Source organism: Lissotriton vulgaris, chromosome 2_1 (assembly GCF_964263255.1).
Source record: "Lissotriton vulgaris chromosome 2_1, aLisVul1.2, whole genome shotgun sequence".
Classification (NCBI taxonomy): domain Eukaryota; kingdom Metazoa; phylum Chordata; class Amphibia; order Caudata; family Salamandridae; genus Lissotriton; species Lissotriton vulgaris.
This window is the reverse complement of record NC_141687.1, coordinates 1,430,663,323-1,430,687,490: the sequence shown is the minus strand read 5'-3', so window position 1 is coordinate 1,430,687,490 and position 24,168 is coordinate 1,430,663,323. Positions and strand designations below refer to the sequence as shown.

General features: G+C 44.9%; 1 protein-coding gene across 1 annotated transcript in view; it reads left to right on the top strand.

Moving 5' to 3' along the window:
* Positions 1 to 24,168, top strand: part of EPC2 (enhancer of polycomb 2) — a 299,988-nt gene that overhangs the window by 213,714 nt on the left and 62,106 nt on the right. The window contains exons 5-6 of the mRNA XM_086957254.1: positions 10,220 to 10,368; positions 17,816 to 17,948. Of these exons, the coding sequence (XP_086813380.1) occupies positions 10,220 to 10,368; positions 17,816 to 17,948 (282 nt within the window). The remainder of the gene's footprint in view (positions 1 to 10,219; positions 10,369 to 17,815; positions 17,949 to 24,168) is intronic.

Here is a 24,168-nt window from a genome sequence, read left to right as displayed (position 1 = left end):
TGTTGTTAGGCAAAGACAGGATAGCTTCCCCAATATCCGCTTCATCAATGGGCAGACTTAGATATTGTCTGTGCACATTTGAGAGCCATGCACAGGCCGTATCCTCTAGGTAGTTACCTATAGCAGACTCATCCACCCCACCCCGTGTGGTATATATATATCTGCATAAACACGCTGGAACTGTTCGGTTATGGCGTTGCGGGTGAAGTGCGCCCTCCCTTCTGCATCTATGATGTGATCAATTGGGGGGCTATCGATCCTGTCGTGCAGGTACGTCTTTGCCTGGCCTCCCACCCTCGCCGTAGGCTCTGGCCATGTGACGCTTAGATGAATATTTTACTTCTGTATCTGCTAGTGTCTTATATTGTAAATGTAAATTGATACTTGTATAGTGCACTACTCACCCGCAAACGTCTTAAGGCGCTTGTACGAATACCGCTGTGGAACCCATCCTGGCTTTCCCTGTGAGGTGTCCACTCCTGGGCACCCCCAAGGTGGAGGCCAGGCATCCTTAGCGTTGTGGGGGCCGTTGTGGAGATTAAGCAAGCTATTACCCAGAGTTGCAGAGTGGGACTCCATGATTGGAATTGGCACTGAGGCGAGAATTATCAGGTCCGTGGAATTTTTTACCCCAAGACCCGCCGAGGCGGGGAATTGAACCCTGGTCCCGGGCTAGACCTCTGCATCAGGGTCTGCCTCTCTAATCATTGAGCCACACTTCTCCATATTCATCTATTTGCTCATGTATCTGGGCTAGTATGTCCATGGACGGTGTGTTCTGGTATTGATTCGCTTTCGCAAGTTTAAGCAACTGACCTCTGATATCTTTAAGGATCCCCACACTTGTACTAATACACACTCCCATAACCGTCACCTTAAAGGCTTCCCATAAGGTTGCCTGCCTTTCCACTGACCCGACGTTAAATTCAAAATATTGTACGATAGCAGTCCTGATGGTCTCAGTGTAAATCGATCCAACAACCCATCTGCCCTAAACCTCCATGTGAATGGCCGGTGTGGGTTAACAGGGATGTCTACATCTAGAACGACAGGGTTATGGTCAGATAGAGTCCTTGGCAGTGTATGAACTCCCTCCACCCACCCATTGGCCTCATCATTAAGCAACCAGTAGTCCAGCCTAGACCAGCTGTTGAACGCTGGAGTAATATGCGTGCCCTCCAGTACTCCCTCATTTCTCACGCGCCAGACGTCATACAAGCCCATCTCTAACACGGCGTCTCGTATACACTGAGCCACTTAAAGCGTGCGAGCTCCTGCTGGGTTAGATTTGTCTACCTGGGGGTTCAGATGAGTGTTGAGGGCCCCCCTCCCCCCAAACTGCGGCTTCCGGCCAAGTACGCAATACATTAAACATCTGTAGAAAATGTGTTGCCCATTACTGGGCCGTACATGTTTACCACTGTCACCAGTGCTCTCCCCAATCTACCCTGCACAATAACCCACCGACCCTCAGTATCTATGCAGGTTTGTAAAGCTGTGAATGGCACTCCCAGCCGGTAAGCCGCCCATCTGTTTGCCACCTTACCCCTCCGTGTGTTTACTTAGGTGAGTCTCCTGCAGCAAAGCGATCTTCACAGCATGTCTATCTAGCTGCGCAAACACTTGTCTGGTCTTCCTAGGTGTATTCAAAACTCTAACATTCCTAGTTATACATTTATACCGTTCTCCCCTCATCGATAGCAATCCGTTCCACATGTACAGATAGCGACACAGATCATAGATGTCATGACAGTCCCAATCACAGTACCTCCAACGTAACACCCTAACCCAACCCCTCCCACCCTCCTCCCACTTCAGCATCCCCAATTTGCCAAAGATCAGACTTTTAGAACGCCCATCGCAGTATGCAAAACAGAACACAACAGAAAAGGTAGGGATTACCCATCGGGGTCGCAGCGGCTCAGTCCACTCCCAGATCTAGAAGGGAGGGGGCCGCCAACAGTGTCTTACCCCACTGTCATATCCCAACTTCTAGTAGCACAGTAGAAGACCTCATATGAAATGTCAAACACAACACCCCTGTCACTGACAGAAGTGCGAAAGACATATCGCAATAGAATAATAGCCTGATTCTCCCGGTCCCCAACGTTCCTGCAGCCAACTGTGGCATGCACACAGGCCTATCTATTTTAAGCACATGATCAACATTCAGTGCCGTTCGCGACATATTCTACGTGCAGATCTCTAATTCTAAAGCCATAGCAATGACAGTCATATAGAGCAACAATAAACTGGTGCAGGACATTTAAGCACAAAACATGTAAATGCACTTCGAAAGAGTCCTGAACTCCCTACTGCTCAGTCATCAATGTCCGAGGTGTGGAAAGGAGGACTACGCTTCAGTCGCAAAATTCTAGCGTGTTCCATCGCTTGTTTAGGGTTCGTAAAGATCTTGCCGCGATCCGCTTCTCCAATATGCAGCCTTGCCAGGTAAAGCATACTATACGTGATTTGTTATTTCATCAGTACCTTCTTCACAGCGTGGAACTCCTTCCGAGCTGCCTGCACCAACGCCGTAAAGTCTGGGTAGAACAATAGAACATTGCCCTGGTAGTTTATGGTGCCCTTTTGTCGTGTGACCCGCAACACAGTGTCTCAGTCCCTGAAATGAAACAATCTGTCGGTCTCGGGGAGGCGCCAGGCGGGGGGTGCGCCGCCAAGAACCTGTGAGCCCGCTCCACAGCAGATGGGTTGTCTGTACCACAGATATCCCGCAGCAACGTCTCCATGTAATCCTCCAGGCGCCCCACATTGGTGGATTCTGGAAGGCACAAAACGCGTATATTGTTGTGCCTGGACCACGCTTCAATGTCCTTGTTTTTCGCTTGGATGACAGCAAGTAGTTTCGTGATATCGGACGTCTTTGCAGCTACTTGTTGTTATCAGTCTTCAGCATCTGTGATATGCTGTTTCGCCTCCCCAATACGTGTAGCCTGCTTGTCCAACTTGGCAGAGAAATGATCCATCCTGCCATTGAGCGCCTCTATCTTGCCATCTATGGCCTGAAGACTAGCTTGAATCGCGGCCAGCGACTTCTCAAGTGCTGAAAGGGCCTGGGATGCCTAGTCCAGTTCCGAGTCAGAGGCTACATTTTGCACTGACTTGCCACCTTTTCTCAGCTTAATCAGCTCAAACGTGAGTGAAGGTTGATTTTTCTCCAGCTTGCCCATGATGTACATCAAAGGAGGGGGTACTGTATGGGCAGTATAGAGTCCCACTTGCTGCCTAATTACGTAATTGCCCAGAGACTGTTGTTGAATCAGCGTTTATCAACGTATTGGGATCAAGTGATGGCAGCGCAGTCTTTGACTGTCCCACTAGAACGTGAGCCGTCTGCAGCAATGCACACAATAGCGAACTTAAACGTGCGTAGGACCTAAATGTTGGTACCTTTCAACTCGGGGCTGTCACCCTGTGCCTTTCTTGTACAATTGTCCAGGTGCGGACAACACCGCTATAGATGTTCACATCGGCCCATCAATTCCAACTGCTCTCAGCGCTAGCACGTTGACTCACAAAATGGCGGCGGGCTCGCAATCGGACGGCCGCTCAGTGTGGAAAGCTTTCTGTACTAATAACACCGCGAAAACTCGAGTCGTAGTTCAGGCAGTGTGCATCAGAGGTCCGGCTTCACGATCCTCCCCCACCAGCCACATACATAGGAAGAAAGTCCGCAGATTCTCCAGCCGCACTCCTCTAACGCAGCGCGCCCCACCGTGTTCACTTGCACACAATTGGAGATTCTTCAGCGGGGGTCTCAAGGGCTCAAGTGTGAGAGGACACCCCAGGAAAAGCCTGCAACGCCTTAGGTGCACTCACAAAATGGCGGGCGCTCAGATAAACAGCTGCTCTCCAGTTCACTAAGTAACATAAACCATCTGAAGAGGACAGTGATGAATCATCCAGGCCTCATGAGAGCCAGATCCCATGAGGACACCTCTGTAGAGGGCAGGAAACACCTCAAACCCTCCCAGGAGAGCAAGAGCTCTAAAAAAAAGAAACATTTTAGTCTCCTCTGTGCCTACGTCATCCGTTCCCTCCACGCTTGTGAGAAAGGAAAAGGAACATCATAGAGCCTCTCCCTCAGATTCTGTGAGGCACAGAGACCAGAATTGTCGACAATGACAAGTTCACTGTGACCTCTTCTTCTCTGTTGATGGCAGGATAGATGACGCCGGTTGCCATCACCGCCCCATACAGTCCACGAGAATCTCATTGACACCATTAAAGTCGACTTCTCTCCCATTGACGTCCATTGCGAAGGCTTCATCGGTGAAGTCAATGAAGGCACTGCCGACTATTGTACCGTTAATTACAAAGTCGACGATTACACAGTCGACTGCAACACTGGCGGTGACTGCACCGTCGACGACTGACATTCTGCTATCTGTGGTTAGGATACCATCGGCACCACCGGCAATGGTCATCATTACTAGGGTATTGAAGACATTTCTGCATCCGGATGGGTCTGCATTTAGCAATATTTCCCCGTTACCTCCTTCGCATCTGTTGGACCTGCATGAGGATGAGGATGGAGTATATGGAGTTGCTCATAGTCCATCTGAAGTGCATGTAAATTGCCATGAGGAGTAAGAACTTTGAAGCCGAGCAGCAATACTATCTGGTTCCACCGTGCCATTACCAACTTTATGGCTATCCTCCAGAGCCTCGCCCTAGAGAGATGCCACATTTACTACCATCTCCGATTCAAGGCCTTTAGGCTATGCTGGCTGACTATAGATGGAGGTTTCCACCCAAGATATCCAAATAGAGCCACCACCACCCCAGCGCAGCCCCCAGGAACACCGGCTTTACCAGTGACACCAGCAGTATCTCGTCTTCCAATACAGGAACCTGATCTAGACAACCCTTCCTCCTCGGATGAGGAGAGAGAAGAGGGTGAGATCACAGGTCCTCGTTCACCTGCAGATCCCTGTGATGATTACATCATTCCTACTCCCTGTCCTCTGTTGCATCATCCAGCGCAGTCTCCACCAGAGGTTATCTGGTGGGGGTGGGTGGTTACACAATTTAATGGAACAGTCTCTCACCAGACTCCATCTTCCCATAGCTGTGCAACATACGGATTATTTCCTGTATGATTTCAAGGAGGCGGCTAGAAAATCCATTCGGCCGATAATTGATTGTTTGGCAAGAGGGTGTGAAAATTATGAAAACCCCGGCCACAATATCGCCAGTTCTTGCTCACATAGACAAAAAACTCAGTGCCCAAGAGGATTCCTCTTCTTGCCCGACTGATCACAGAGACCGGATTCCGTCATTTCACAGGCAGCGTAAAGAAGATCAAAGAACCAGACCACCCCAATCTCCACTCTCCTTGATGAGGAGGGGCATAGACTGGATAATATGGAGAAGCGTTTATTCACCATGCCTGCAATTACCATCTGGGCAGCCAATGCTTTGGCTATCGTCGGCTGTTATGATCGGCAGATATGGTTTGACATGGCCTTCACGCTAGACCTCATCCCTGAAGACTAGAAGCAGGAGGCTATGAAAATCCTCTTGGCGGGAGAGCGAGCAGCTACTGAGACAATGGAATTTGCTATGGATATAGCCAACACAGGTTTTCACCATCTTGCAAGTGCGCCAGTGTTGAGGTGCCAGGGATGTTTGAAAGCCACTACCCTTAGATCTGAAGTCCAGACAAAGATCCTGGACATGGCGTTTAACGGGGGACGCATTGTATGGCAAACTTATGGACAAGGTGCTATTATCCATAAAGACTGACATCGATGGAGCAAAGTCTTTAGGCACCCTCTGGTACAGAAAGACTCCTTTTAGAGGAGCAAAATGGCGCGGTTTTACCGCATACAGGGACCGTTATCAGAGGGCACAAGAATATCAACCCTATCAGCCGCAATAAAGATAAACCTGCCAACCTACCATCTGTCTTCTACGGCTGGCTTTTCTTGTCATGGGGGCTGCAAAAGAATAATGGTCCAGGGCAGAGATAACGGAAGGAAACCATGATCTAAGCAGGGTACCAGCTCCCCCTACTCCCCCTTCCCTTATATCCCTTCCCATGGGTACGAAGACCTCCAGTTTCTTCCAGCAGTGAGAGAACATAACTGACCAATGAGTATTGGATCTGATTGCATTTGGCCATGCTCTGGAGTTCGTGAAGAGACCACCAACTACTCCACCCAAGAGAGCCCCTGCCCCTCATCTTCACTGAGTGTTCAAAGAAACCAAAACCATGTAATCAAAAGAAGCGATTGAGGAAGTTCCAACCTCAAAGGGGTCAGGGTTTCTATTCCCGTTTTTTCTTAATAATGAAGACTTGAGGGGGGTGTAGACACATACTGAATCTCAGAAAGCTAAACAAATTCCTGAGAAAGTAAAAGTTCAGGATGGCTAAGATCTGCTTTGCTCAACAAAGGAGACTCCATGACCGCCCTCTATTTGGGAGACGCATACTTTCACATTCCTATCCATCAGAAGCATCAAAAATTCCTCGGGTTTATGGTAGCTGGTACCCACTATCAATTCAACGCTCTTCCCTTCGGTCTCAATTCGGTGCCCAGAATATTTACCAAGTGCCTCGCGCTGGTGGCTGCATTCCTGCGTTCTCATGGTCACCGAGTATTCCATTACTTGAACGTCTGACTGCTGAAGGTCAGTCAAGTGACCAGAACCGCAAATGCTTGGCTTCAGCTGTTCAACAAGCTGGGGTTGACAGTGAACCTCAAAGTCTTCATTTATTCCCAGTACGATAACACCATTTCTGGGAGCCGGGTTGGATACAGTCTAATGCAAGGCCTATTGGAAGAGTGCCAAATCAATCTACAACAGTTTGCTATGACTATCTCAAAAAAGTCAGTTTTAGTAAGGAGGGGTACAAATGGCTCCTAGGAATGTTCACATCAGCAATAGACCTAATGCCCCTAGCCAGGCACAAGATGAGACCTCTACACGAGGAACCTCAAAAACCGTGGCTGCAAACGTTAGGATACTGCGAAGACCTCTTTCGGGTCACCCAGATCATGAAAACTGCAATGCAGTGTTGGTACCACAGACCAAACCTTTCGAAGGGACTCCCTTTCCTGCAAGGGATCCGGGACTACATCCTGACAACAGATGCCTCCATGGAAGGCTGGGGAGAACACCTGCAGGACCAACAAATTTAAGGCAACTGGTCTAATTCTCAAAAGCTAAAGCACATCAACTGCCTGTAGCTGAAGGCTATATTCCTCTTTTTACAAGCCTTCTACCAAGGATTGCTGGTGCCTCCGTACTGGTCTGCACGGACAATAGGACCATTATGTTCTACATAAACTAAGAAGGGGGAACAAAATCTGTCACACTTTCGCAGGAAACGCTAGAGCTATGGAACTGGACAACAGAGCATGGAATTTCTCCCAGGGCTGAGCACGTTCCAGGCTTGCACCACACGCTAGCGGATGCTCTCAGCAGAGCTACATACAATTGCCACGAATGGGAACTCCGCTAATACCAACGTATTTTCACTTTGGGGGAACCAGCGCTGGACCTGTTTGCTATAGACATCCATGCCAACTGCCAGTCCTACGCCAGCAAGTTCCCCCCTCCCAGGGTCTCCGGGAAATGCCCTTGCGATGCGATGGTCAGAGGTATATGCCTATGCCTTGCCCCCATCCCATTGATCTGCGTGTTGACCAAAATGAAGCAGGCGAGTTGCTGCCTGATGATAATCATTGCACCCAGGTGGGCGAGGCAACACTGGTTCCCAGAACTTCATCTTTCAGGAACCAGATACGCACGTCTTCAGCTGTCCCCATCTCTACTCTACTGCCCATGGTCAGCAGAAAGGTGTGCCATCCAAATCCAGAGTCTCTACACTTGCATGCCTGGCATCTGAGTTCCTGGAATTTAGAGACATGAACACTTAACAGGAATGTGGAGGCATCCTCGCGAAAGCTAGAGCAGAAATGTCCAACAAAGTGTACAGGCTGAAATGAAAAAGGTTCTGTGTTTTTCAAGCATCCCTGCAACAGATTTTGCCATAGCTTTTCTCCTTGGCAAAATCTGGTTTAGTTTTTGCCTCAGTCAAGGTGCATCTAGCCTCCATCTCTCGTTATAGAAAAGCTTCCAACGCCCCCTTTCTTTGTGCCTCAAGCTTGGTAAAGCAGTTTACGAAAGGACTTTTCCACACTTTTCCTCCGGTGCGAGCACCTCTCATGGAATGTAATCACCACGTGGTCCTGGCACAACTAATGGAAGAACATTCAAACCAATTTATAAAGCGGAGTTCAAATACCTAAAATGGAATGTTGCTCTGCTGCTGGCCCTCTCATCAGCCCGAAGGGGGAGTGAAATTCAAGATTTCACCATCAAGAATCCTTTTCTGCTGTTCAAGGAAGATGCTGTGATTCTAAGGACTAATCCTATATTTATTCCTGAAGTACTGTCTCAATTCCACCTTAATGAGCCAGTCATACTCCTTTCTTTTTTCCTGCAGCCATCACCACCTGCAGAGCAAGCATTACATACGCTTGATGTTAGCATTGCCTTAAATTCTACCTTTAGAGAACGAAAGACATTTGGAAAACTGATCAATTACTAGTGGTCTACGGTCAAGGGAGAGAAGGGACTTCAATAGCGAAAGCCACTATCGCAGGAGGGATATCTGCAGCGATACAGTTCTGTCACATCAAGGCTAACAAGCCTTTGGCAAGAAGAATGAAAGCCCACTCCACCAGAGCAATAGCCACGTCGGGTGCCCTCTTGCTGGAGTGACTGGAAAAGGTTTGTCGTGCTGCAACCTGGAGAATCACTCATACCTTCACCCAGCGCTACTACCTCTAATCCGCACAAGATGCAAACTCCGCTGTGGGCCAGAAGGCGCTTGTCACCTCTTCCATTAAGAGGAGCCCCTTTCCAACTCTTAGATAGAGCCTTTTGTTTCATGGTGATTACATATGCTTACAAGTTAATGATTGTGTAAAGTATAACTTAATAGTTTGAATTGTTACGCTGTTTACATAATTACTCTATAAATGAAAATCCAAGTATACGAGAAATAGGTTAACTTTTCTTACATATGTTTTGTTGATTTTGTTCTCTTCTGTCCTTTTATGCAATAGTATTTTAAAGGAAAAAGGAGACATAGACCTCTTTAAATGTATCTATTGTATTACTGCAAATTTTTGGAGTCCGTATTCTTTAGAGGTCTCCCACCATCCACAACACACAATATAATATTGGATGTTACTGCTTGCTATTCTGATTCTAGCATGTGAATCTATGAAAGATACCCCAATACTAGATAACCAAATAAGTTGCTTACTATGGTTATCCAGTATTGGTCTTTCTCATAGATTCACATGCACCCACCCTTCTCCCTGTAGAGGCTTTTTCTATACCGTTTGAGATACTCACTTCTCACCTGTGCCTGGAAAATCTGACAGAAGCTACCAGTGCTAGCAGCTGATTGGCTGCATTCAACATTTGTTCCTTTTTTAAAAAGGACTTAGGCCATTTAAAACATGGCTCAGGGCCATTATAGCCTTTGGCATTATTTAAATACTGCTTGATTATGTTACTGTAGGGCTCCCATCTCGGCGACAGGGAATGATTTAAGCATGGGAATCTATGAAAGCTACAAATACTGGGTAAGCATAGTTTAAGGTAAGTAACTTTTTCTTATTCAACAAATAGTATTTTTCGATCTTCCAGACTAGATACCTTTTTCTTTGGCTGGAGAGTTAGCATATTATACATTTGTGGAGAGCTTTGAGGAGTTTTTACAATTTAGATTTGTCATATAGTGTTTTGATTATCGACAGTGCTGCTAAATCCACCATTGCCCATAAGATAGTCTTTTCATTTCACAGTTTCACTATATTACACTCATTGGAAACCTCTTCATTCCAACAGAGCAACAAAAGTATTGGTGACCTTACAGTGAAAAGTGCCTATTGCAAACATTTTTAGGGCAGCAACCTAGGCTTCTCTGCATGTTTTTGCAAAAATTACTTACTCGGTGGAAGAATCGTCAAGGAAAGATGAAGCTTTTGTACTGAAAGTGTTGCATCTTTGTTGGCTGTAGGCTGGCTGTGAATGTGCGGTTTTCCATCTCCACCCTTCATACCCCCTTTGACATGGTAGCAGTGTTTTGTTTCAATAGAAACACCATAAATTGTATTCTTTTTTTTTTGTAGTAATAATAATAATTATTATTATTATTATTTTTTTCCAGAATCGAAAGAATGATGAGGCCTCTTACGAGAAGATGTTAAAGTTACGGCGGGAGTTCAGTCGAGCCATAACCATTTTAGAAATGATCAAGAGGCGAGAAAAGACCAAGCGGGAATTGCTGCATTTAACATTAGAAGTAGTTGAAAAAAGGTAAAACCATGACTTACAGAATCCATTTAACCTGTTTTGTGATTCAATTGCACTTCTTGTGCTCTTTGGGTTTTGTTTCAGTATACATAATTAGTAAAACAGTATGTTCTAGGCATATGAGCTGTAGATCATATTTGTTGGCATAGATCGCCATCTGGTGTTGGGCCTGGATGCTTGCACTTTGTTTTTCTTTGAAGAAGTCTTGGTAGTCACAAGGTAGATGACTCCTCCTTTTGGTGATAGTGCACATGGGCATCAACTCCATCCTTAGATTGTTTTTTTCCGCCATCTGGTTCGGATGTGTATAGCTGCGTTCCGGTGCCATTTTTGAACCCCTTCGACGTGCAATCCTCCACCCTCAATGGTATTGTCTTTCGGTCGTGGTTTTCTACTCCACGCTAATCGTAGAATTTGTAAAACATTTCGATCGGGAACTGAGGCCGGCCGTCGGGCCTAACCGTGTCCATCACATCTACAGTCGATAAAACTGACTCCATTTAAACTATGTCCCGGGTGTTGTGCTAAGTCCCCACGCACTGACTGGCACGAGGTATGCAACCTGTGCTTATCCCCAGAACACAACGTGAAGGACTGCGTACCGTGTCGATCGTTCTGATTGAAAAAGACTCTTCGTGACCGTGTGGCTCAACGCCACGAAATGCCGTATATCTTTGGAGAAGATTCAGAGGTTCCCCGTACAGACGTAGAGGTCGAAGAAGAACCGGTCTCAGCCTCCGAAGCAGACTCAGACATGGAGGAAGACCTAAACATCACCCCGGGTCAACGTACCGTGAGTACAAATCCACATGTGACCACACAACCCAAAAATACTAAGGCTCCAGCATCATTCCTGCTCTCGAACTCTGGTCGACACCAGCAAAGTTTCTAATGCCCTGCCCTCCGGCCCGTTACGAAACATAAGGACAAGCCATCTGGCTAGCGCTCGAATCAGACCCATTCGGGTACTGAAGCACCACCTTCAGCTTCGAAGCATAAGCTGCCTCATATACCACTCCCTCCATCGCCGGCACAGAAGATGCCTTCGGCACCGAAGGCCTCGGAGCCGAAAAAAGTTTTGGAGCCAAAATAGTCCGCTCCGAAATCCTCTGCACCTAAAAGCTCAGAGCAGTCCACCTCCGCACGAAACATTTGCATCCTGCTTCGAAAGATTCACGTTCTAAACACACAAAAAGTAATAATTCGGACTTGGCACCTTCGGCGCAAAAGACCCTCATAAATCTTCCACGCCAAAACCCATTCCTAAGGAGAAAGACACTCCTTCCAAGAAACTTCCATCCGTAGCTACAGTTTTGGACCCAAAACAGAAAAGACTCTGTATTGATCCCAAAACTGGACACCTTACAGCCACTCTTCCCAAAAAATGGAAGCTAAATCTCTGAGGACTGTCCTATCCCTCTGAAAAAGAATATGGCTACTAACCCTTCTTCCGCTTACATACCTCCTTCTCCTAACCCCCATCTACTAATCACACCATCGAATTCACCACCACCCCTATTTTCACCTGAACCCACAGGATGATGGTGATGGGGACGAGGATAAGGACATACCACAGGACATTCCACATGACCCTGAACCATGGGACGATTATAATAAAGACCCGGATCACAATAATGACCCTGACCTGTATCCCTTCAGACCCTACCCACCTGATGATAATATAGGCTTTGTTCAGCCTATAAACAGGGCTGCTCAATACCACGGGGTGAAGCTACACTCAGACCCTCTAGAGGAGGATTTTCTTTTGGAAACATTCACGCATTCACAGAAATCCACTAATAATTTGCCCCATACTCAAGGGCATGATAAAACACGTAGACAAGGTTTTTAACGACAGAGCCAGAATACTGACCCCTAGAGTGGATAAAAAGTACAAGCCTGCTCTTACAGACCCTGTACATATTAGGGGACAGTTGCCCTTAGACTCTCTTGTCGTATCTAACGCCTGCAAAATAGCTAATTCCCAAACTACAGGCGACGCCCCTCCTCCTGATAAGTCTAAATTAATAGATGCGTCAGGCAAATGAGTGGCCTCACAGGCTGCTAATCACCAATGCTCAGGTCCTGTTAGCACACTATTGTGAAAAGCAGCGAATCTCCTAAGACCCTCAATGCTGCCCGGCACAGGGTCCCCTTTAATTCACTGGATTTACTATCAAAATAATGAGGCAGGCGCTGGAAACTGGAAGACAAGAAGCACGTTTTTCTCATGAGAAGAACCTGTCAACAGACACCGTGGTAATCTGCTGAGGTGTTCTAACAGCTCTCCTGCAGGTCACTTTTATACAGTATCAGGACAAAGTAATCTTTATGATCAGTGTCATGTAAGCTTGGTATACCCGCCACGGACAGGTTGTCACACAAGCCAAACATTGTTTCATCAACATGGTTGCACAAGCCCAACAGTTATACTCCTCCCACTCAGGCCAAGCAGACAAATTTATCTTGCAGCTTGACCTTGCTTCAGGGTCTAAAACATGTGAGACCGGCCAGATCTAAGAGTCCGTTCTGTTGATAAAAACAGGTCCCATTGTTGGCAAAAACAAGTCTTGCTGTGTTCAGTGCACTAAACCATGTTTGCAAGAGTCTGTTTGGTATTTGGAACCTGTTTGTGGAAGGGTGTTCATGGGCCTGCCTGTAAATAGAGATGAGGGGAAAAACGAGTTTGTGGCAGCAAGTGGTGTTGATGTTTGTCGTGGCGAAAGTTTATAGCCCCCAGCTCACCTACCAGGTTGGTCAAAGGGATGCTAGTATGGGCAGGGTGACGCAAAGGTGACCAACGGAATACAAAATGGCTGCAGTGGTCAGAATGACTGCAGTCTATGTGCGCGGAGGAACTTCCATCAGACAAGATGGCGCAGATAATGTTCATGATTGTCGTTTTTGCTTTTAACACTATGACATAGCTCACTGTGATGACTTAGAAAAACTCATACAACACTTGCCTGATGAATAAAAGACAAAGGTTAACAACCTCATTCAAGAAGGGAAGCTTATCACCAACACTTCCATCAAAGGCGCACTAGATGCAGCAGACACATCATCTCGGCCATCAACACCAGCATACTACTACGCAGGCAGGCTTGGCTTCGAATCTCTGGATTCAAACAGGAGTTCCAATCCTCCATACTCAATCAGCCCTTTGATAAAGAGCATCTTTTTGGGCCAAAGGTCGACACTTCACTTGAAAAGATGAAAAAGGACACAAACTGCTAAGTCAATTACCGTCTAGCAATGGTTCCTTTCGCCGCTCCTTTTATAGAGGTGGCTCAAAAACAGTGGCGTCAGACTCCCTCCTCTTATAAAAACAACCAATCCACTTCCTCCATCTGTTATTTTTGATGTGGTGACAGGGGAAATAATAACAAAGGACGAGGCAGAGGTAATTCGACCCGCATATCCCCTGCCAATAAACAATGACTTCCCTCCACTACCCCCCAATTATTTAACACCTGATGGGGGACGACTATCACAGTTCCTACCTGTCTGGAATTGAATCACCACAGACAAGATGGTATTACAAATTACCCAGTATGGTTATTGCCTTGAACTTAAATGTACCCCCTCCCCCCTAACTCCATAGAGCGTGCAATGTCACCAGAACACCTCACACTCTTACAACAAGAAGTTCTCTCCCTGTTACAAAAACATGCAATGGAGCCAGTCCATTTACACCATCAAGGAACGGGGGTATACTCCCTATACTTTTTAATTCCAAAAAAGGACCGCTCTCTCAGGTCTATATTAGACCTGAGACCGCTAAACCTCTATATTCTGGCAGATCATTTCCACATGGTCACACTGCTACAGGTGCTCCCACTCCTCTGCAAGGCGACTTCCTTTACACTCTAGATTTTAAGGACACCTACTTTCATATTACCATTCACCCAGCTCACAGGAACTATCTCAGGTTTGTGGTGGACGTACAACACTACCAATTCAAAGTTCTCCCGTTTGGCGTAACTACTGCACTCAAGAGTGTTCACCAAGTGTTTGGCAGTAGTCGAAGCACACTTGAGAAGACAACACATTCACGTCTTCCCTTCGACGACTGGCTAATAAAAGCCAACTCACAACACAGCTGCATACAATACACTCACAAAACAGTTCTGCTGCTTCATGAATTGGAATTCACTGTAAACCTCACCAAGTCTCATTTCCAACTCTCCAACAGCAAGCATACCTGGGAGCCACAATAGATACTTGCAAGGCTCTAGCATATCCCAAACCTGTCAGAATAGGCAACATACAAACTCTAATATCACAATTTCAGCCCCAACACTCATTACCAGCTCGAGTGTTCATAAAACTCATCTGAATAATGGCATCTTGCATTCTAATCGTTCCTTATGCAAGACTCCAAATGCGTCCCCTACAGGAATGCTTAGCACGTCAGTGGAACAAGGTTCAAGGTCAGTTAGCCAATCTGGTGTTGGTAGACGGCCGCACTCATCGCACTCTGCAGTGGTGGAATACACAAAACCTTTCCAAAGGGCGGCCAATCATCGACCCGGTTCCACAGATAGTGCTCACAGCAGACTCTCCACATAAAACATCTGGAACTGTTTGCCCTTTTTCTAGCACTGAAAACGTTTCAGATGCATCTTTTAGGCAAAGCTGTCCTAGTTTGTACAGACACCTTGACAGAAATGTACTACATGCAAAAAAAGGAGCGACTCACTTTCTACAGCTCACACCTAGCTCAAATCATATGGAGATGGGCCATACCTCACAAAATCTATCTGCTTGCAGAACATCTCCCAGAAGTAAACAATCAAATTGCAGATCTGCTCAGTCGTCAAAGACAACAGATCCATGAATGGGGACTATACCCTCATTACCTTCTCCCATTTTTGTTCAAATATGGGGCTAACCAGACATAGATCTGTTTGCCACACACCTCAACACAAAATGCCCAAACTTTGCGTCCAGGTATCCACATCCATTGTCCAAAGGCAATGCTCTATGGCTCAATTGGTCAGGGATATTTGCTTACTTACGCTTTTCCCCCTCTCCCCCTCTCCCACTAATTCCATTACTGGTTCTGAAGCTCAAGCAACATTCCCTCACAATGATCCTAGTTACTTCCACATGGGCTCGACAACCATGGTTCTCAACACTGTTGGAACTATCAGTAGTTCCTCATCAAAAACTACACCTCTCCCAGAAGCTTCTCACTCCGAACCATGGAGAGATAAAGAATCTAAATCCCAGTCAACTCAACCTTGCGATCTGGCACCTGAAATCATAGTTTGGTTACCTTAATCTCTCGCAAGACTGCATGAACGTCATTAAAGAGGCTAGACGCCCTACCACAAGAGCATTCTATGCAGCAAAATGGAAACGATTTATAATTGTAATAAAAACCAAATCAATAAACCTGATGCTTCAATTCAAAACATCTGTTACACCTACAACGGGCTAACTTAGCATATACATCAATAAGACTGCATCTTGCTACAATAGCAGCTTACCTAGAAAAAAGACAACACTTGCCCTTGTTTCGTGTACCCGCTATCAAAGCCTTTATTGAAGGACGCAATCATTCCTCCTAGACTTCCACCTTCTCCCGTGTGGAATACAACTCTCATGGGCCCGCCATTTGAGCCTTTGCACAAATGTGAACTACAGTGTCTTACTTGAAAGATCGCCTTTATTGGTGAACTCCAGGCACTAACCATACAAGAACCATTTTTACAAATTCACCACAATAAAGTGGTTCTTAGGGCTAACCCAAAATTTCTACCCGAAGTCATTTCTGCTTTTCATCTCAAACAGTCTGTTGAGTTACCTGTGTGTTTTCCTCAACCAGACTCCGTAGCAGAGCATGCACTTTACACATTAGATGTGACGAGAGCGCTGTTTTATTACATTGAAAGAACCAAATCTTTTAGGAAAACTACTCTTTGTTGCTTTTTCCCCACCACATAAAGGCAATCCCATTTCAAAAGCAGGTATTGCACGGTGGATAGTTAAGTGCATCCAAATATGCTACCTTAAAACTTAACGCACCTTAGCAATTCCCCCTAGAGCGCACTCTACATGCAAACTAGGGGCTTCTATGGCATTCTTAGGGAACATATCCTTGGATGACATCTGCAAGGCTGCAACATGATCTACACCACGCACATTCACAAAGCACTATTGTGTAGATGTGTTTGTAAAACAACAAGCTAGTGTGGGCCAGGCAGTTTTAATGCATGGTTGTCGAGCCCACTTTCAAACCACTCAACAGATACAGGTTAGCCATTGCTAAGAAGATAACTTCTGTATAGTCTATGCTAACACATATGATTTACAGCTCATATGCCTCGAACAAAAAATGCATCGGTTCTTGGCATAGCTGTAGATTCATATGCACCCATCCGCCTCCCTGGGTACCTCTATCTGTTGCAGTAATATCTTACTAATATACATTTTATATGGACATCTCTTTACTACTCAAGTTCAGTTAGTCTTTATTCGATATATTTCAATCATAAAAGACCCAACAACAAGTGTCACTAAAACAATAAATAACATCATAAGAGTTCACCTACTCACAAAGGTTAATATCAACATTATCGAATGCTCCTAACAATTAAAAATAGAAAGAGTATTATTATAAAATGGATAGTTAAAAAACAATTAGCAAAACAATAAAATATTCATCACAGAAGCCTGCATATCAAGGGGGTGAAAAATACTTCAATTAGGCTTCAGTTTTTTCCGTTTCAAGGCCCAGAACTGGCTTAGAAATTTCGCCATAGCAATAACTATGTCTAGGCGAGTGTTTGAGACCAATATACGAGAAGCTGTCATGCTTGATCTAGTGCTAAAATTAGAGCACAAAGGCCTTAGCCACCTTCGGCGAGGTCAGACAAAGAGTACATGAGAGATCAACTCCTCCTTTAAATTACACGAAGGACAAACCATGTCTGAGAGATGTTTCCAGTTTGCAGTAAAAGATTTTTCCATTTTGCAGTAAAAGATTTTATCGGGAGAGTACCAACTCTAAATTGGTGATATAGTTTCCTATCACCTGGAACAGATTCCAGTAATCCTTCCGTTCTGTCATAAGCTTATGGTCCATAAACAAGCCCGTGAGCGAAGTACTATCTACTAACGACAGGGTCTTCCTAGTAACCCTAGCCTCTTTACTACTCTTCCTAACGCCATCATCACCCGTTATGGCAAAACAATCGAAGGATGGAGTCAATGCCCATGCGCACTGTCACCAAAAGGAGGAGTCACCGACCTCGTGACTAACAAGACTTCTTCAAAGAAAAACAAAGTGCAAACATCCGGGTACAACACCAGATGGTGATCTATGCTAACACATATGAATCTACAGCTTTTTATGCCAAGAACAGATGCATACTGGGTAAGTAACATGTTCCTTCTTGTGCTCTAAATGTCTAATTTCTATATCTGAAATCGTGTCTAACAGGTATCATATGGGTGACTTTGGAGGTGAAATCCTTAATGAAGTGAAGGTGACCAGACCTGAAAAAGATGTACACTCTACTCCAGCATCTCTTCATAATGGAAACCACCACAAAGCCCCAGAATGTAAAGTCAAGGTATGTTCTCGTATTTTGATTGCTCATTGATATTGACTTAAGATATATTTACTTGTATAGATATAAACTACGTGTATAAAATGTTTGATTGAAGATTTTTTCTAACTTTGAATTCTCTGAATATTCAGTACCTAAATAATGATAAGGCGGTCTTCAGCAAGATTGAGAGACATTTTTGGAAGGTATTGTTGAGCTAGGAGATAACCACCATTCATACTCTGGCAAGCCTGCCCCCTGATTCAGGGTTGAATTTGTTGGACTGATGATTACTTTGCTAATTTCTGGATATGGTTTGAGTAAAGTAATTTGAGGTTGTACCATTCTCAGTGCTGACCATACTATGTGCTGTCCATTAATCTGCTTAAGTAGACCCTCCATTACTGTACAACATATGGCTTTTTGGAGCAGTAATACTATTACTTGCTTGCTCCTCCTATTGATACGTTTAATTATTTTGCTCAGCAGTTAATTTGGGTCTTTCATGTGAAACTAATATTCTTTTACGGATGAGAAATACTGGTTATGTACATTCCCCTTTTCTAGCTGGATTCTGGCATTTTCGATGATCTTTAATCTCCTCTACTATTAGTAAACCTCCTAGCTTAATAGATTTCCCTTACTGGTGAGGGGTAGAAATAACGTATGAACATTAATTCTAGTAGTGTGGATTTCATGTGTCATATTTGTGAACTTGTTAGTCTTTGGCTGCATCCCTCTTATGTATTCTCGTTTGTATTATATACTGTAGTGGCACTGTGGTTAAGATAACACTGGTAAACCACAAAGGCCATATAATGCCTGTTTATCGCGCTCCCGTTAACACTACACATGATGTATGGGACTTCTTGACTAAGAATAGATTTCTGACCTCACCGTACACTCCCATAAATTATTCTGCACTACATTGAGGGCTTTCTGATAGACTGCGAGAACAGGGATGTAGATATATTGTAAATATTTTTCAGTAGGAGATAATTGCATCTTTTGCTCAATGCAAATTAGACTTTAAATTACCGAAGGCAGAAATACTGCATTATATTCAGCTAAGGCACTTTGGGATGTGTCCAGAACATAAACAAGCCACTGCTACAAACAAAAACGCGGTTTAGGAAGGTGTTGGAGAAGCTCTTAATCCAGAAATGGCTTATCTCTAAATTATAAGCAACATTAATAAATAGTAAGCAAATCATGAGTGGGCTTATCAGAACAAAGAGGACAGTTCATTGGGTAGAGAGGTATTTTTGAAAGAGTGGGAGAAACTCTGGTCCTACATCCACAAATGTTCGATATCTATAATAAAAAGGGAATACATCCCATGTTGTTTACCTCAGCATTGTTTTATTCGGGGTTGACTCAGCCTGAGGTTAAATGTATGTCACATAATGATAAGGTGTTCTTGTGAAGCAGTTTGGAGCATCATAGTTGGCACTAGCCATGTGGTGGAAGAAGAGGGATCTTCTTTTGATCTTTCAGTGGTGTAGTCTCCTCTGGGACATGTTAGCCATTAAACACCTTATAAGTAACATTAAGCAGGAGCATTTGTGTTTTAAAGCCTGGTGGCCCCCCTGGGTGTATTATCTCTGGAAGGGGCATCTGAATATTGCATGTGCTCCTGCTAAATGACGTTACAAATTTTTCCATAGTTGATGGGCGGCATAGGTGGTCTAATATCAAGCTACCCTACAGATGAGAGAAACCCGCTCTGTTTATAAATGGGTGGCAATTTGCTGATTGGAGGATAATATATGGGAGATGGGTGAGGCAGTGGGAGGGATAAGGTTGGAACGGAGCTTTGACTGTTCTTTTTCTGTTGTGAAAATACTTGCATTGTCCCCTCAAATACGTGCACAGTGTCATTTTCCAGAAGCCATGTGCTTTTTGTCCAATGTGAACTGTTAGACGGGACCTGGAGGGTCGGCCGAGGACAAGGGGAGAGGCCTCCGGTGAGGGCCGTCTCCAGCGATCGTACAGACAAGTAACTTCCCCCCACAGATGGACACTACACAAAGATAAAGTTCAACGTTCTTTATAAGCAAACTTGAGGTACGATAGAATGGTACAAGGAGGTCAGGACTCAGGGGTCCCCTCGATTATAGAGTCTCGGTTAGGGAAAGGGGGTAGCGGGACAGTCTTGTTACCAATCTGGTAGTTCCGATGAGATGATGGATAGCTCACAATCCTCGAGCTTGGTGTTCTAGGTGGACGGGCCGCGGCAGCGCCAGCAGGTCCTGAGGAGATCGTAGGTGGCAACGGTCCGCGGCAGCGCCAGCAGGTCCCGACGAAGATGGAAGTTACAACGGGCCGCGGCAGCGCCAGCAGGTCCCGACGAGGATGAAGGTTGCAGAGAGCCGCGGCAGCGCCAGCGGGCAGGACGACAGTTCACAAGGCAGGGCTACGGCAGCGCCAGTAGTCCGTCAAGGATGAGTTCTTCACGGTGTCTCTCGACTCCAGGATACAACTGCCTTCCTGCTCTGGAGCTGCCCCAGTTATTGGTCTGGCGCCCTTTGATGTCCGGACCCTCCCTCCTTGGAGGTCGGGAGGTCCGGGATGAGGGAGTCCAGACACCCAGCAGGGGGGTGGAGCCAGCGCCCGGGGAGGCTGGGGGCGATCGGCACCTGGCGGGGGAGAGCCATCGACACTTCTTTCTCCCATTGACCTGCCAAGTGGTTCGTTCACCTCCTGGGTGGATGGTGGTGCCGGGATGTCGGGGCCTGGCCAGGCCCAGGGTTAGGGTCGAGTTGAGGCCATGCGGCCTCGTGGTGCAGTGTCCAAGATGGCGGCCGGGCCGGACAATGGAGCTGACAGTGGCCCGGCCCAATGATACAGAGATGTCCGGGGGCAGGAGTCCCGTAGGGGACGGGGAGCGGGTTGCTTCTGTGGGTAGCACCTGGAGGGCCGGTGTCCGGGCCCTGTCATGCGGGGAGGGAGCGAGCCCTTCATGTGGCCTGTCCAACATGAACGTTAATAAAATTTTGAAAGATAAAACCCCAGTATGCTCCATTCAAAAACATGTATGTGGAGTATGTATTATTTCAGACTCTTTATTCTTAACTTGGAGTTCCAGCTACTTCCCCCACACCACCTTTCGACTTTTAGCCCTGCCACATTTTTTGATTGAAATTTATACCTGCTAATTATAAAGATTTCAGACGGGGTTTCATCATTAATTCTAGGAATATTTGATGTAACAGCTACTGTGTCAATCTTGGGTCCATCATATGAGATTCCTTCCTTAGCACCTACACTGGTAGAAGTGACGGCATGGTAGGAAACGCTAGCAAAATGCAATCTCTGGATGAGGACTTTATAATTTTTATAAGCTTAACTGCAGTTTGGTATTTTGGAGCCTGCCTGTGTTTTACAATTGGCAAGCATCCCTTCCAGTTAGTAATGTTTCCTTTTAGGCTTAAGTGTGATTTACATTTCGATCATTTTATTTAGGAGCTGATCTTAGCAAGGAAAGCCTTACCATGTAACCATAGAGGGCTCTGTTGGGAAAGCAGCAATCGAATTTATGCAAGCAATCCTGAATGTGTTATTGTATTTTTGACATTGCACCAGTGCGATATTGTAGGATGGATTCCTTAACTCAGAACAGGATTTGCTTCTGACATGCACGTGCAGAAAGTTAAGGCTCTGCTGAGGCTGATGTTGTCTTTCCTATAAGTTTTACTAAGACCACTGCAGACATAGTTTGATGTTCAGTCGACTTGGGAGGATCACATCGAAGTGCCATCAAAGAAGCTGCACCCCTCCCGTCATAGTTAATCAGAATTTAGCAACGGTGCAGCCATCCGTGGGCAGTGTCCTCTCAAAGGATTTAATGAGTTGGCTGACGGGTAGTACAGAGTAGGTCCGGGACCAATGAGCGCTGCTAAGAGAATATCTCCCTTTATGCGTCAGACTTTACTGGTATCAGGTGCTCTAAAGAGTTAAGTCTTGAGCTCTCACCTTGTAGGTCGAAACTGGAGTATTGGAAAGCCTTAATATTTTCATATGTGCCACGGAGGTAGACTTTGAATGTTAATGGACAAACATCTGCTCAAGGTAGCTCATATAATAGGGGCACATTTGGTGGCAAACTGCTTTGAGGTAAGGTTGAAAATGAGTTATCAGTGGACATTTGAAGATTGGACAATTCTGCTATTAAGGCGAATGTGAAGAAACCATGGCCTAGAAAATAATTCATATCGGTGCCAGAGTACCCTTTGGCTAATTGGCACCATACACATTTTTGTGACTGACAAAGCTTTCAGTTTGGCAGCTTTGGAATGTAGTAAAGTCTTTCCTGTTTTGGAACTCCTGATTCGAATAACTGGGTTTTCCGATTTTATCTGTTTCGGTTTTTATCTGTGTTTCATGGAAGATGTTTGAACTTTCACCCACTTGACTGTGCTACTAAAAGAAACACAAGTTGTAATGAGATCACCACTCTTCCTTTAGAAGACTCTCTTCAGAGGAATGACTAACTGCAGTCTGGCTACTGAGCCATCACCATCTAAATAGATATGCACTCCACAGCGGTCAAAAACACTTCTTATCCACCAACACAAATGGAAACTAACTCATAAGTATGTAGCCAACCTTTTGCTTACAGAACAAAGCTGTCCTGAATATTTTACCCACACAATACAGACTTGGAAATGATGAGAATTTGCCATCTTAAGTAAAGGGAATGCCTGTGGACATGTACTCCACCATGAACCACTTCATAGGTGTGTGTGTGTTTCTGTAGACTTCAAAATCCGTACGGAGACCAGAAGACCTTTGATCAAAAAATATGTCCACACATAAAGGAAGAGTTTCTGCATTTGCGACCTTTTCAGTGGCCCTTTTTTTCTTCTGGGTTATTTTACACATGCCAGTCTAAACCGTGCTTTGTCTAGCCCATGGCATGGTTTTGTTAGGGTTAATTAATGATTTCTATTTTAAACATGGTGTTGGCACTGTCATTTCTGCCATGTTTATTTTTTGCATTTTCAGACCACTTATTTTTCACTGTTTTAATTCTGTCCTCCAGCTAAACATTCCTTCCACCTTCATACTGTGTATGTAAAGAAAGCTCAAGGCAATATTTTAATGAAACCAATACTCTTTGTGATGAGGTGGGTGGGAGCAAACATTTGTGGTGTGTTCAAGGGACTTAATGTGGGAGCACCTGAATACTAAGCATATTTGACAAATAAATGTCCGTCATTTTCTGACATACATGACCCTTTGTAAATCTTTTTCGGCCCCTGACTAAATTTAAATCTCATACATGTAATAAGTAGTGCCCCCTTCTGGATCACCATTTTCTTTCTGAAAATGAACTTCATTCAAACAGTGCCCCGCTCCGGGTGACCTTTTTTGCTTTTCACCTTTGAGGTCAACCCTGAACCATTGTTCTTTAAACATATTCAACTACCCCAGGTTCACATATTGGGGTCCCCTTGCTTTCTAAAAACCCAAGGTTAAGGGACAAGCTGCTCTAAACAGTGATTTTGTTATTCAGAGGTGGAACTTCTTGTGTGTGAAAATTGGACCTGGAATCCAATACTCTCTTTCAGGCACACACAAGTCTCATGCCTTTGGAGGGGAATTGCCATTGTAGCTTGAAGTAATGTTTTTTTATATACCCTGTATCGTGGAGTAATATTGTTAGTAAGGTATTAGATTTGGGTTTTCAACTCTATAAGTGGACCACTCTGGTCTGTATATCGTCCTGGGATTAATGGCATTCCTGCGCTGCTCTCATTTAGCAGTCTGGTATATATGTATTCCCACATAACTAGTATGTTACTTATAATTATTTTTTTGTTCAGCCTTTGCGAAATTTGCTTTGTAGAAATTTCATTAAGTTCTTAAAAACACTTTTTTTTTGTAATCACAAAATGTCCTCACTTTAGTTTGAGGGCTCGTGCGCAAAAAGTAAGTACATTGCATATGACGTGATCAACCAATACGTTCTGTGTTCGCATGGTTACCATGCTCCTGTATTACGATTTTTGCAGAAGGAAGCTCAATTTTGTAATGTTGTTTTTGGCATTTTGTATGAAACGCAGGAAATTATATTATGATAAAGGACATTAAATTATACCATGTCACCACCTCTGTGTGAATAATCGTTCCTCGCTGTTTCTGATACAAAAATGGACATAATAAAACTAGTGGACCTTAGAGATTACATGTTCTGGACTATTGTGCTAAAATCCTTGTTTTCTAGATCCTGTTTTGGCAA